The sequence below is a fragment of the Semicossyphus pulcher genome, unplaced genomic scaffold, assembly GCF_022749685.1.
Source record: "Semicossyphus pulcher isolate SPU_LCO1_2020_fin unplaced genomic scaffold, fSemPul1.0.p SCAF_7, whole genome shotgun sequence".
NCBI lineage: Eukaryota > Metazoa > Chordata > Actinopteri > Labriformes > Labridae > Semicossyphus > Semicossyphus pulcher.
Genome location: NW_027211748.1, coordinates 3,921,130 through 3,936,305, shown reverse-complemented (window position 1 = coordinate 3,936,305; position 15,176 = coordinate 3,921,130). Strand labels below are relative to the sequence as shown.

General features: G+C 42.6%; 1 protein-coding gene across 1 annotated transcript in view; it reads left to right on the top strand.

Moving 5' to 3' along the window:
* The window catches only part of chd7 (chromodomain helicase DNA binding protein 7), a 78,846-nt gene extending 70,254 nt beyond the window's left edge, over positions 1-8,592 (top strand). The window contains exons 33-41 of the mRNA XM_069684029.1: positions 249-415; positions 1,026-1,280; positions 3,397-3,567; positions 3,698-3,931; positions 4,042-4,257; positions 4,434-4,574; positions 4,692-4,796; positions 4,986-5,166; positions 5,373-8,592. Of these exons, the coding sequence (XP_069540130.1) occupies positions 249-415; positions 1,026-1,280; positions 3,397-3,567; positions 3,698-3,931; positions 4,042-4,257; positions 4,434-4,574; positions 4,692-4,796; positions 4,986-5,166; positions 5,373-6,409 (2,507 nt within the window). The 3' untranslated portion in view covers positions 6,410-8,592. The remainder of the gene's footprint in view (positions 1-248; positions 416-1,025; positions 1,281-3,396; positions 3,568-3,697; positions 3,932-4,041; positions 4,258-4,433; positions 4,575-4,691; positions 4,797-4,985; positions 5,167-5,372) is intronic.
* The last annotated feature ends 6,584 nt before the right edge of the window (positions 8,593-15,176 follow it).

Here is a 15,176-nt window from a genome sequence, read left to right as displayed (position 1 = left end):
TGTCTTGGATAACTGTACCCTGGTTAATCTTAATCCATTTTGTTAACAATTAATTCATCCTTATTGTTGGCCCTCGTCATTGCTGATGCCATGCGCTGTCACAGACTCATTATAACACTGCTAAGTTAGGAAGGGAAACACCAGAAATAGGCCCAAGTTTCAGGGGCAGGGGATAAAATGAGATCTGATCCCTTGATAATGATTTAGAAACTGGTTTTAATTAAGAATGGCTTTCCCTCTCTCTACAGCGAGTGCTGCATCAGAGCAGAAGAACTTTGATGAGGAGAGCATCGCTTCTCTGAGCACGTCAGCCCAAAACGAGACAAGGGATGGGTTCTGCCCCGATGATCTTCCTGAAAATTCTGCACTGCAAGCATTACAGGAGCGTGCCTATGGCTTTTCATTCTGGCCAAAGGTAAGTCTCAAACAGAATCCAGTGATCGTTCACTGACTCCTTTCACTTCTTCTGTGCTGTTTTTTTCAATTGCTGTTAAGCTCTTGTCAATTAAACAAAGAAGTTTGTGCAAATGATTTTTAATTAGAGCTCTGAAGATTAGATGCAACTGATAAGTCAGTCAACGAATAATAAGGCAAATGATTTCAAGCTACGTGCCAAAAATCCACTCGGCTGCTTTTCTTAGGGTTCCAGATGTGCATATGTGTTAATATGCTGTTTAACAAGGCTTATAGCGGTAAACTGAATGATCTCTAGATTTGGACTGTAATTAGACCAGGCCTTGGAAGACATCAACTTGAGCTCAGAGGAACCCTTTCCCAAAATGTATAGTTCGACAAGAATAACATTTTTATCAGTTCAATGCATAATAAAAACACCTGATGGTAGAAGTGCGGTCAAAATTGACATTACAATGTACTTCAAGATGACTGATTATTAGTAAAATATGATCAGTCCACTTATATGAAACAAGAACACTGACATGTCTCTAATATAAGCTTTCAAGTTTCAAACAAAGGCAAAACTCTTGGCCAGTCCCTCACTTTTCTCTACTCACTGCCCATCTCAGGACCGAGTGATGATCAACAGGATGGATAACATCTGCGAGGCTGTCCTGAAGGGCAAGTGGCCTGTCAATAGACGCCACATCTTTGACTTCCCCAGCAACATGTTGCCAGGGCATGGCTCTACAGTAACCACAGCGGCCGTGGCCATGACGACAGAGAGCCCACTGCAGAGGCGGAGCCTGGCTGAGCTTACGATGGCTGGCGTCCATACACCTTACAGTGGGAGTGAAGAGAAGACACCATTACCCCAGGTTCATGTAAGTGTCTTATGCACTCTCTCACACTTGCACACACGGCAGAGCACGCCACTAACTAACTAACGACGGTGAAGTCAATTCAACATAACTGGTTCATACGGTACCGCAATGACGGCCTAACCATCAGGACCACCAGGGCCGCTATGAGGGCCGGTTGGAGCAGCCCATTAATTGAAGGGAAAAGAATATTTAAAGAGAGAAAGGAAAAAGAAATTCAGTTGGCCCACTTCAGGCCAGTCTCGGACAAATATGAGGGATTTACATCGGCCCACGTTTAAGGTGCGTCTCAGTTGGCCCACTTTCATTCTGAACCAGCGGGGGTGCCCGATAAAAACAGAAAAATACCAGAGGGCTTTTTGAAGTGCCGCTAGAACACCATTGGAAACTGGACACACCAGCTGTGCGCTGATGACATCCATGGAGGAGGGAGAGGAGAAAGGGAGGAGGAAGTCCAATATTTGGATATTTGCTCAAAAGAAAAACTGTCTCAAAACAAAAGTTGTGAATTGTGATGGCAGCTACATAATAATACATAATATTTACAGTTAAAGCTTAAGCATGTACAGGACAAAGTCAGCAAAGAGATGAGTTATGGTTTTGTCCACAGGGGGCGCCAAAATCAACACAAACCAAATGTTCCTCACAACAGCTTTAACTTTGAGAAATGTTTACTAACTAAAGCTTGCTACCAGCAGATAAGATAATTTAGCATTCATTATAACAGTGGTGGAAAGTTACTAAGTACATTTACTAAATTAATGTTGAGTATAATTCTGAGGTACTTTACATGAGTATTTCCATTTAAGCTACTTTATTCTTATCCTCTAACACACTGTACATCTCACAGGAAAATGTAGTTTTTACTCCTTACACTACATTTACTGACCACTTTATAAAATGTGTTGAACTTTTGTTTTCAGCCAGCTTCAGTAACATAGTTAAGATGTACATGATTCCTAAACACAGAAATGTGGGATATGTTTTCAGTGTGCTGAATGTTTTCAACATGAGCAGAAACACATGAGCCTGTAAAGTCTCGGGTTTATGAATTTATTTGAAGAACTAACTGAAATGTTTTATTTATCATTGACCTACATTGGTGCCACTTACACATTTACAAAGTAAATCGTGCCTACATGTGTTGACTCAGCGGGATAACTTTAATGAGAAAAGGTGATCTACAGGACAATAAATATTTGAAAGCAGCATAAATAACGCTGCTGACTGTAGGAGCCGACTCTCTTATTAGCTACATAGCTTAGCATGAGCTAACTTCATTGCGTTATGAAACTCGGTGATGAAAGTAACGAATTACATTTTTTTCCAGTTCCATATTTTTGTGTATTTGAGGTACTTTATATACTCAGGAATTCCTGTTTACTTCTTCTTAGCCTGCTCTGAACATAACTCGCCTACATCTAAGAGGCATCAACTGTACTTTTACCAAACTACGTTTAAATGATAGATTAAGTTACTTAACAAATTCAGATCAACAATACAAAATTAAATGAATAAATAAATTATCAAGAAAAGCCTAACTGGTCACCGTGGGGAAATTAACATGCCATCCATGTAAAGTAATGTTAAAATAAAGAAAATATTAAAGAGGCAACATTAAGGTGATGAACACATGAATGCATCAATAACTATAATCCCGTCATGTCATTCAGCACTTTCACTCCTTGGCTTTGAGGTTTATTTTGATACAAGAACCTTTTTGTTACCCATTTGTTTTATTACTCCTTGTAGACAATGAAGTGAAAGAGTTCTTTCCAGTTTGTTACTTATTTGTATATCAAAACTAAATGTTGTTTTCTCCTAGTTTTCTAACCTGAAACACTCCACAGGGCTTCATTAGCGGATTAAAATAACATTTTTTTTCTCCTGGGGGAGAGTGGCCCGGACCCCCCTCTAAACTTCTGCTAATGTTCCTCGTCACCCATTTCAAAACAATGCACAGTGTACTGGACTTAAAAATGTCCCATCAGAGTTTAACATAATGGCTACTTTGTTTTGCAGTGTTCAACAGCTAGTTCAGCACTAGCAATGTAAAACAATGTAACAGTTAAACTGTTGTCGGGCACACGCAGGTGTTAACTGTTGCCTAATGTTGCAGGATGATGCACTGAGCCTGACGGTGCCTCGACAGAGGAGGAGGAGGAGGAGGAAGATCGAGATTGAGGCAGAGAGGGCAGCCAAGAGACGTAACCTGATGGAGATGGTGGCCCAGCTGAGGGAGAGCCACGCTGCTGCTGAGACCCAGAGTCACGCTATAGACCTCACCAAGGTGCTAACATGAATTCATACTAACACGTGCGGTCTATTAGCATGGCTCTGCCAGAAATTGAATGTCATTGTAATATTTACATTTCACCAAATCGAGTGTTTTAAGTTGACCAATCTGATCTGTTGCTCAGGGTATGCATCATCGCCACAAGGCCTCTCCCTCATTAGCCGGCTTCCCCAGTGCCCTGGTGACAAGCCCCTCCCTCAAAGCTCAGATGGAGTTGCTGCAGCAAGCCCCACCCTCTGGACACAGAGCCAATGGTTCACTGGAGGCTGACCTCCCCATCATGAGGAGGAGGCGGGGCCGCAGAAAAAATGTGGAGGGCCTGGAGCTGCTGTTCATGGGCAACAAGAGAGCAGGAGGGGTATGTAGTCTTAGTCAACTTTACTGTCCATTCAAACACTTCAAGTACAAGTATCTTTATTAAATGCACCGTTCCCTCTCCCCAATCCTGTTTTTCTCTTGGACATTCAGGATGATGCTGAGGAGACTAAGATTTCAGGTGTTGAGGGGGCTCAGGGTGTTTCCCATGCCCACAGATCCCGAACTGTCCCCGAGCAAAGCCCTAGTGCCAGGTCACTTGCCTCTGGCAGTCTGGAGGAGGACGAGGCAGCAGTTTCTAACAAAGAGCTGGGAGAGTGGCTCAGGCAGCACCCTACATACACACTAGACATGGCTGGATTCACACCAGTGCGTCATCCTCTTTTTTCATTTATTTGAATACATTTCTCATCAACATTTGTACTTTTTTCTTGTGAACCATTTAAGTTGTTTTTCCTATTTATTCTTGCTGTCTTCTTGTTCAGCAAGATTTTCTCAAAGCCACTCGTCATTGACGCGCTCTTTTCTCTTTTCTTAAACTACAGAAGAGCGAGGACTTACTGCTGTCTCAGTTTTCTAAGCCCAAGCAGAAGCGCCACCGCTGTCGAAACCCCAACAAGATTGACATCAACACCCTGACTGGAGAAGAGAGAGTGCCTGTGGTCAACAGACGCAACGGACGCAAGGTAAGCTGATATACGAGGACTCTCCATTAAACAGCTCTAGTATTTATTATTATTTTTTCTGTCTCTTTCTGTATGATTTCCAATTTCCAAGATAAATTTCATCCCTCTCTTCCTCAGATGGGTGGGGCCATGGCTCCACCAATGAAAGAGCTTCCAAGATGGTTACTGGAGAACCCAGAGTTTTCTATTGCCCCTGATTGGACGGACATTGTCAAACAGTCGGTAAGTAAACAAGACAAAACCATGGACTGTTTTAAGAACTTGCTTGTTAGTTTTAGTGATCCTGTTTGTAAAGAAGTAAGCGAAAACAAATGCAAACTGCATTTTAGTTTTTTTGGGCTCAACGTTTCCAGCTTGGAGTTTCATCATGAGATGAAATTGTTTTCTAACCTAAGTTCCTCCTCCACACAGGGTTTCCTCCCAGAAGCCATGTTTGACCGGCTTCTAACTGGACCTGTAGTTAGGGAGGAGGGCGTCCGTCGTCGGGGCCGACGACCAAAATCTGAGATTGCCAAGGCAGCGGCTGCTGCGCAGGCAGCAGCAGTGGCTCAGGCTGCCCAGGCATCACTTGCAACTGCGGCATCATCTGCAGGTAAGAACTAAAGCAATCCGTTATCACACTGCGTCTATCCCCGAGCGTGTTAGCGATTTCTGTACTTTCCAACATAGTGTATCTTGATTTTCTACCCATCAATTTTTAGAAATCACCCAGTAAATGATGGAACCCATGTTACTTCATATCAGTTAGTGCCTGTGTTTGTGCTAAGAGTGTTATAGAGTTTAATTTTGTTTCTGCAGGAGGCATCAACCCTCTGCTGTTGAACAGTCTGTTTGGGGGGATGGACCTGTCATCCCTCCAGAGCCTCCAGTCTCTCCAGTTGGCTGCTGGTCTCATGGCCTTCCCTCCAACCGACCCCAAGCAGGCTGCTGCCAATGCCGCCGCTGCTTCCATGCTGCCACTCATGCTGCCTGGCATGGGAGGCCTGCCGAATATGGCTGCTGCCCTCCCTAACATGTTCAGCCTAGGCGGGTTGTTCGGCGGCAACCTTGCCGCTGCCGCAGCTGCTGCATCAAACTCCACCGCTGCCACAGCATCAGGGAACACTAACGGAACGATGGAAGAAGAGAATAATGAGACTGTGACAAAGAGGAAAGAAGAGGAGAGAAATGAAGACTGTGATGAGGTTGGAGATGACGAGGAGGAGGAGATGGAGGCAGAGGGAAATGAAGGCGTAAAGAAGAAGAAAAAGAAGATGGAGAAAGGGAATGAGGGAGGGTCGGAGAAAAAGGAGAAATCCGTTAAGAATGTCAACAGTACTCCACAGATCCCTGCTGCTGATTCGTCAGCTGAGGCATCCATCAATGGTGATGCTGCAGCCCTGTTAGCTGCAGCCGGCATGTCTGCCAATTCTCTGGCATTCAACCCCTTCCTCTTGTCCACCATGGCCCCTGGCCTCCTATACCCCTCCATGTTCCTACCTCCAGGCCTTGGGGGGATCAGCCTGCCTGGCTTTCCCACCGCCTCCACCCTGGCCGAGCTGCAGAGCGTCATGGCTGGCGCACTGGGTGGCAGTGTCTTGACCACAAATCCCCCTAGAGACCAGGAAGAGAAGAAGGGGGTGTTGAAAGCTACCAGAGAGGATGAGGAAGAGGAAGAGGAGGAGGAGGAGGAGGAGGTGGAGGAGGAGGAGGAGGGTGGAGATAGTGACTTGGCTGAGGACAAGGAGGGTGGCACGGATGAGATGAGAGACGAAGATTCAGCCCTGGAAGATGGCAGAACAGGAGGAGAGGAGGCGGCCGCAGCGGTGTCTCCACAGAAGGACAAGAGTGACTGAAATGAAACACAAAACTGACCGACCTTGGACATTTCCTACCCTCTAACACCCCACCCCCCTCCTCCCCCTCACCATGTTTACACACCTCCACCGGAAATATCCAAACTATTATGAATCCTGTTTTTTTCCCCTTTACATTGTTGTTGATGATTTCTTTCTCACTATTTGTTGTTCATTTTTGGCCAGGTATCTTTACTATGCGTCAGAGAGGCCGAGGTGTGTGTGTGTGTTAAGTTAAATCTCTGACTGTTAGTGTTGTCAGGAGAATCCTCACAGTCAGTCACACAGAGCTTGGCTGCTTTTCAAAGACTGTTCCTTTCTCCCTGTCTGGTTGGCCTGTGTGCACTATGAACGGTGCACCCACACTTTACTCCCCCTTCCCCAATAGGACTTTACAAGGTTCAATAGTACCATTGTTGTTATATTATTATTATTATTATTATTATTGCTGCTTTCAGCTCTCAAATCTTTATTTTAGATTTTTGCTTCCTTTTTCTTCTGGACTGTTTTGTTGTTGTTGGTTGTTGGCAGCATCTCAGCAAAAGAGGCCCTCTAGTGGCGTTTTTTTCTCACATCAGTTCTCGAATTACAGCATTACAGCTAACCTGGCTGTCTGTCTGACAAAGCTGCTGCAACAGTAATCGCGGTTATTGGAGGTTGATTAAGCTGTTCTGTTTCAGAGCAGATATTTAGTTCTCACATATCAGACCAGGTATACTCGAAAGAGAAGATGAAACCAGACTGGCCTGAAACTCAGTCTCACACTGACTACAACAACAAACACACATCCCAACACATACTTGATCAATACGTGCACACAAGCACACTCTGACATTCAGAGGTCCATCACTACACACGCTAACCCCCTAAACCCTGTCTGTTATCTGACTGTTTCTGTGTGGACTCCTTCCTAAAGCTGTTTTCCTTGTGTGTATCTGTGTGCTTGCACACTAAACCAATACTGTTAAACCCAGTCCCACACTGTTTGAATCTTTCCACTACCACATCTGAATCCTGTATCACTCTTTTCCAGGCAGCTGGAGTAGGCCTCTGAGTGGCAGGCAGGCTGGGCCTGCCACCAATCAGACTTTCTGATTGGTCCGCTGCATGCTGCTGAAACTTGTTGCCCCCGTTTGAAGGTTTCTGTGAATGGATTTGGAGTAGTGGTCCAAACGGGGATGTGATGTTTCAGGTTTCTTCTTTAAAGGGAGCATGTCAGAAGGTTTATTTTCCCGGTCGCTGTCACATTTAAAATCCTTTTTATTAATGTTTTTATTTTCATATTCCGATAGTTTCAGACCAAGTGCTGCTTCCTAGTGACCTTCCCTTTAAAGACTGTTTCTCTAGTCACACACACTGACACCAGGCCTGGCCAAAACAGGACTGAGACACATTTTCAACAGAGTTGGAAATTAACAAGTTTCAATATGAAGTTTAACTCTGGTCGCTTTTTTGAAATACTTGAAAAGTGCGAGTGGGGCTTGATTTTTTTCCATTTTTGAGGCCAGTTCAAGTGTCTGAGATAAATCAGGTGGTTCTACTGGTTCAAATATTTAAAAGTACAGTCAAACACACACTGTGGCCAGGTCTTATTAACATTTGCTATCACAGCCAGACCAGCGGATGCAGAGAGAGAGAAATGGGATGGAGAGGGAGAGATCCTTTTTGGCTCTCTGGAACACGCTCTCTGTGAAAGACCCTCATTCTCCTCTCTGATGCTGAGACAGCAATAACCAAGGCAGCTTTTGAATGTTCCAACATCGATCTCCCAACACGCACACATGTACACACACACATTATATGAATAACCACAAGTGTCGTATGAATAGAAAAACAAAAACTTAAACTGTAAATGATGACAAATAAGTACTGCAATCAATTTTGTCTCACTCTGTTCCTGTTGATGCACTGGTGTTAAAGAGTAAAAATAATCAGGTACCTTTATTACTTAGCTACTTTGTTGAAAAATGGACTTTTTGTTACTTTTAGCCAGCAAGCTGAAGAGCATTACCTCAAATTCTTATCTAGCCTTGAAGTTTACAGACATACCATGTAAATGTTTTTTTTTTTCCTTCTTTTTTGGGTGTTTGTCATTTTGTTTTTTGTTTTGTTTCTTGAGACATCATGTATGATGAATTGTAGCTATGATGCTTTTAATAAAAGTGAATCATGATATTCGCCTAGGAAACCAAACCTCAGCTTCACTGTCATCATTTTTTCCCATTTTTATGTTCACTGTGAAGAAAGTCTTCTGATCGCACTACAGAACTCAACTCAGAATAAGTCGATTAATAATACTTTAACCCCAGTTGTTACCCGCTCGGCGGTCCCCGTGAACATGCAGCTTTTTTTTACACTACACACACGGACGGTCAGGGAATTTGAACAGTTCCCTGAGGAAGTTATTCATTTATTACTTTTAGTGGTCTTTGGTCATTTGGAGTGAAAACCAGAAAGTAAATTAATAAACCAGGAAAATAATCTTAACTCCATAGCAACTGAGCTGGTGAAGACTACAGTGGTTCCACTGTTAAAGCTAGCAAGTGAACCTTGAGTTAAAGGTAACCCTATGGGGACCTTCGGTTTACATTCAGTGTTTCTTACCAAAATGCATCAGAGTATCATTGACACTTGACAATTGCAAAGGCAGTTTTTTGGAGATTTTGCAACCTACATATTTTATATCCCTGGATGCTATGTAAAAGTCATCTCCTTTGCTTATGTTGCGTGTTGCTGCCACAAAGTGCCTACCAATGGACCTCACCTGCATAAGCTTGAGCTTGTGCGCACAAGCAAGATACAAACAGAACAAAGGGCCGTTCCTACAAGAATTGTTCTATGGCACTGCCAGTAGTGAGAGAAGTCCATGGATTTGGAGGGTTTCTTTGTTTTTGCTGGACAAACAATGTAAGGTTAGGAAGTGTTTTAGCTTTGTAGATGACGGCACCTTTTAGATATTGAAAGAGAGAGTTTCCTTAAGTGGTAGGTAGATAAAGACACAGTTGAGGACATATATTCAATACACCCAGCTTCCAAAAATGGATGGAATTACATTGGTAGGCTTATGGGCCAATACTCACACTTGCTAATTGGGGCAACACCTGTATGTCGGGGTCTATTCCTGGAGACGCTGCCTTTTGCACTTAATACAATGGGGGAAAAAAACTTAGCCAAGACCTTAGAAACAAATTAGGCCCTCCTCATGCTTAGGAGCCATTTCCATACGACTGTAGGTCCCACAAGGACCCACGGCTGAATGCACCTGTGCCCAGAAGGTTCATGTGAACCCCAAGAAAACAAAAAGGAGCTTGTCAATGAAATGGAAGCATAAGGTACCAATGCACTCAATCCACTTTTAAAAGAGCCCTAGGTCACCAAGGTCTGACATAGCCATAGACGAGGCTTTTTCTGTCAGAGGAGACAAAATAAAATGTTTGGGCACAATAATCAGTGATGTGTCCATACCATACCTAATGTGAGGCATGGGGGTCCCTGCATAATGTCGAGGGTTGTTTTAGTCATCATGAGCAACAACTAGCCTGGTAACTGGCCTCATAAACAGGGGGTCCATCAGGACAAGGACCCTAAGCATAACTGCAGAGTTGTGAGGAAACGCTTCACATACGACAAAGACATACATACATAAAACAAACCTGAGAAACAATTCTGTGAGACATTTTGGGACCGTATTTTGAGAAACTTATGGAAGGCTACCATAACGTTTGTTTTAAGTGAAGCAATTAGGTCATTCAACAAAAACTAGTGTGATTAAACTTTTGACCAATAAAAGTTGAAAAAAATATAAACATCTTGTCTAATGTTTGAAATTCTCTCTCAAGGAAATGGCATAGATATCCTTGAATTATCACAAGACTTTCATGGCAACATAAATTACAGTGGTGCTTGAATGTTCAGTGTGAATGAAGGAATCAGGAAGAGCTCAACAAACTTTTCAGGTCAAACGGAGGTGAAATACAAAAACAGGACATTTGTGCGCACTACTCCAGCCAGCCGTCAGAAATGGTCTCTCCCCCACTAGAGCTGCTGACAAAACACAAACTGACAGCCAGACCCCACTGTGTGTGTGTGTGTGTGTGTGTGTGTGTGTGTGTGTGTGTGTGTGTGTGTGTGTGTGTGTGTGTGTGTGTGTGTGAGAGAGAGAGATTTGATATGAGCTGTTCTTTTCTTGTACCACAGAACTACCAGCTTAAACTAAACTTGTGTATGTTAAACTGAAAGGCATGTTTGGTTGTCTGTAAATATATTCTGTACTTATTGCACTTTCTTAAAAACAATCACCAGACCTAAATCTTAAAGCACTAAAACACAGAGTCAACACATATTTTGCCAACCCACCCTGGCGCCTACACTACGAAGCGAGACAGACCCAGGGTCTCTCTTCCTGATCTGGCTTCACTAACCTGACACGGGAGATCGTGCTAAACGGTCACACAACGCTGGTTATCAACTCGATAAGTCAACCCAGGGTTTCTCTGAGCGCGCTCACATTAAAGGGGCGTGGTTTGGAGCAAATGACCAATCTAAACAAGTGCGAGTCTGCCGTCAGCTGATCAGCATCTTTTACAAACTCACAGCAAACTGTGATTTTAGAAAGAGATGAAGAAACGACACATTATCCAGACTAAAATCCGCTCAGCTGCAGCTGCTGAATACAGGAAGGACATACAGCTAAAAAATGCAGACTGTGTAAATGCGCAAATATAATAGTAGCTATCACTGCTCCATCATTAGAGCACCATATATCATAACACTCGTGTAGCCTATTCCATTAGATTAATACGTTGCACAGATCTATTTTCGTTGCGTTAATGACAGATTTAGACCGTATTCTCTCAGCCGTATCAAACAGACACATGGAGCAAATACAAATAAACAGCCTAGAAAACCACAGTTTAAAGCAGTGCGAATGCTTACTTTTATATCTTAAGAGTACAACAGTACTTCAGGCTTCAGTGTTCCTATCAGTCTCTATTGTTGAAGTATCAGTAAAGCACAATAAATATCTTTAATGAATATATGTCATAAAATCAGACGGTAAAGTGGAAGCGTTTTACCGCTCTCTCTCTCTCCCTCCTCCCTCTCACCATCTGCTCACAGAGCTCCTGAATCAAGAGACCTGATTGGTCAGTAGGTGGTGTTTAGTTCAGGTTGATCTGTAATCTCCAACATAACCTGCTCCGGAGCAGGTCAGGTGTTCAGCATTAGTTACCATGGGGATCTACCCCGGTAAGAAGTGAACCAGCTTCGCTGTACTGAAAACTTAACCCTGAGTTACCCTGAAGTTACCTGGCTGGTGCCGGTTGGTTCACTTATTCTCAACTTATTTTGGACTTAAAAAGAATATTGGCAGAAGAGTTTTTCTTTCATCCATATATTTCCAGTTTGTTAATTCATAAAGCGTTAGTTTAGAATCATGCACGCACACTTTAATACCTGATGATGCATGTCAATGGTAAATGAACTGCACTTTATAGTGCCTTTCTAGTCCTCTGACCACTCAAAGAGCTTACACTACATGTCAGCATTCACCCTTTCACACACACATTCATACACTAATTTAGTCATACAAGGTCACTTATCAGCAGGTCATTCACTTACATTCACACACGGAGGCTATGCCTCCGGGAGCAATTCAGGGTTCAGTATCTTGCCCAAGGATACTTCAGCATGTAGACTGCAGAAGCATGAGGCCATACTTGTGACACACAATGAAAATGTTATAGAGGTACGTCAGTGACCGATTCTTGTCTGCTGCTTTCCGGCTACTTATTCATATGAAAACGTGGTATAACAGTGGTAGAGTCGGATGTCTTTCAATCAGAAGGTCGGAGGTTCGATCCCCAGCTCCCTCAGGCTACATGTCGAAGTGTTCTTGGGCAAGACACTGAACCCCAAACTGATTGATGACTGATTGACTGCTTACGTAGCAGCCTCTGCCATGAGTGTGTGAATGGGTGAATGTGACATGTAGTGTAATTTGAGTGGTTGCAAAGACTAGAAAAGCGCTGTATAGTACAGTCCATTTTACATACACGATACATATCCAGGCGTTTTTTGTTTGTTGTCCTTGATGGTTGATTTTGTCTATTTCACATCAAATATCACAGTCTAGATAACGTGCCTTTACCTGAGGGGAGGTACCATGAACTCTATTCTCTCCCAATGTTACCCCAACATGTGCAGAACAGATATAAGGTCTACTGTTCACCATGTTCATGTATAGGTTTAGTATATGAACATGCTGACATTTGCTGATTATCACAAAACACACAGCTCAGGCTGTTGACAACGTGGTTATTTTTTGCCCTGCTTCATGCCATCTCCGCTCTCTCCTCCCAGCATCTGCTGTCTCTCTTCTGCTGTCCTTTCTACCAACAACAATAAAGACCAGTGCTGCCACTACTTGTTTTTGTCTACAAATAAGAGACTTTGTTTACTTGTTGCCCACTATGATTATCCTGCAACACACTTTGAAAATAACGTTTAACTGATATTTAAACAATAAGGCCAAACAAATGAGAACATTACTGTAAAGCTTCAGCTACAGAAGTAGTAAGCATGAATATCAAAGCCTTTCCATTGCCTCTTGCCTTTCAGCTGTCGGTTTTAGTTCTGCTGCTCTTTGTGCTGTCAAACATTACTAAATGCTGACTTTTAATCAATGTTGTTTCTGAAGAGAATATCCCGGCTGGATTTGAGTAATTTGAATGACAGTGTTCACCACTGAAGAGGCACTGCAGTGTCCAGCATGGGGTAAGGCTACTTTTCTTCTTCTGCAGAAAAAAAGTTGATAGTTGAAATTTTGGTGTCATTCAGTAATGTGAAAAAACATTGAAAACATCCTCAGTATTTGTTCTTTGCTCTGTTTGCTTAGAGACATGGCCAGCCTTGATATCTATTTTTTTGCTACACGTGATTTCTTAAGTGAGCTTGTTTTTATCTTGTTAAACGGTCATGATTCACAGTCCTGTTTGTGAGAATGTTGGAGCCCATGGACGCGTCTTTAAAAAGTGATGGGCAGCATGCTCTGAATGGAAGTCAATAGAATGTCCTCACTATAATAGTTAGACAAACACAAGTGTGTGAGCGAGGGTGTGTTTACTCTAGCAGACAGGAGAGAGTGTGCGTGACAGACGTCTGGCCTAATCGCCTTGCTGGAGGAAGTGGGACGTGAAATCCACCGGTCGCCCAATAACACACACACACACACACACCAACCCAGCATGTCGTCCTTTACCCTCATTGCTCCTTCCAGGAATTTAGAAAAAAAATGTATTTACAAGACTTCCAGTCAAGTAAATCTTTTTCAGGGATACAAGTTCATACACTCCATAAACATTATTTATACATGTCACACTTCATACATTATATTTAAAGAAAATGCAATTAAACATTATTAAGCGCAAATTCAGGCGGTCACAAGCCGCTGCATGACAATGTCCACTAAATACACGACTCTGGTTTGCTCATATATTTCTTTTATCAATTATCTTGAGAAGCAGAGCAACTGAGCAAAACTCCATGTTGCACAGTGACATATTTGGACAAAGCCTGCCTTTGTTTCTGAAGGCTCTTCAGTCAGAAGCCGCTCTGCTGGCATCATGGCTCTGCCTGTATCAGAACTGCTCTCTGCCTCGCCAGGCTGAGCTCTGCCAGCAAACTTGTCAGGAATTTTCCCAGATTAGTGAATATCCAGCCTTGTCGTCCAACATACTGTTCATTAAGATAATCAACATCTTCAAACCTGGATAACAAATGAGAAAAATCCACATTAAAGGGACAATCCACCAATTTTACTGAGCAAGATTCAGTTTCCCGGTCTTGAGGAGTGTGACCCAGCTTGTGAAAGCACTTTGCATAATGTAGTCTGTGGTTCTGGAGGAGTTTATTGATTTATTTATTTGAAACAAATAACCCCAGTGATGTCATCACGTTTATCTAAGGCTGGGTTTGAGATTCTGCGGTATATTTCTACTAGAGAACCTGCATTACAAGTTGGAGTGTTGGCTTTGAAGGATGAGGGCATTTTTGATGCTGCTGTATTAGAGCCAGGTTTAAGGAACTTAATCCATAACAGTGACTTAAGGTCAGGATATCTCTTCTTCTTCTGCTACTTTGATGTTAAACTTTTTAAAACTGTACGTGTCTCTCATGAGTCCCCAAACGTTATAGGAATGCATTACTACCTGCTGATCTTCACCTGTTATCACATTATTAAAGCCTAAGGTAGCTCATGTATGATTGACAAGGTATACTATCCACATAAGGGAGAGCTATATGTTTGAGCCGTCTGAAGCAGAATGAGAGCAGGAAGCAGGAGCCCTGCCATCTGAAAATATTCACGTCAGTGGTCTCTGAATGGTGATCTACAAAGTGCTTTGCTAACCAGTTTACTCCTGGAAGTTCAGTTAGCATACCACCGCTAAGAGGACTCTGTTTGCTATAAACACAATGCTACATGATGACTCTGTAGGGTTACCCAGTGGAGCTACATAACATCCCACTGGGTTACCTTTACACTTGCAGCTGACACCCAGTTACACTTTTTATGTTTGTTATAAAATCTAAATTACATAACTTTTTTGAGTATACAAAAACTTTACAAAAAACATTTCAAATTTGTTTTAAAACAAATATTTTTAATAGCAGATGCTTACTATTATGTGAAGCAGAGTATAATTAGATTGTTAGAGTGGATTAAGCCTGTTTTATTTTTCCCTCTATGAAATTAAACTAAAGGACCCTC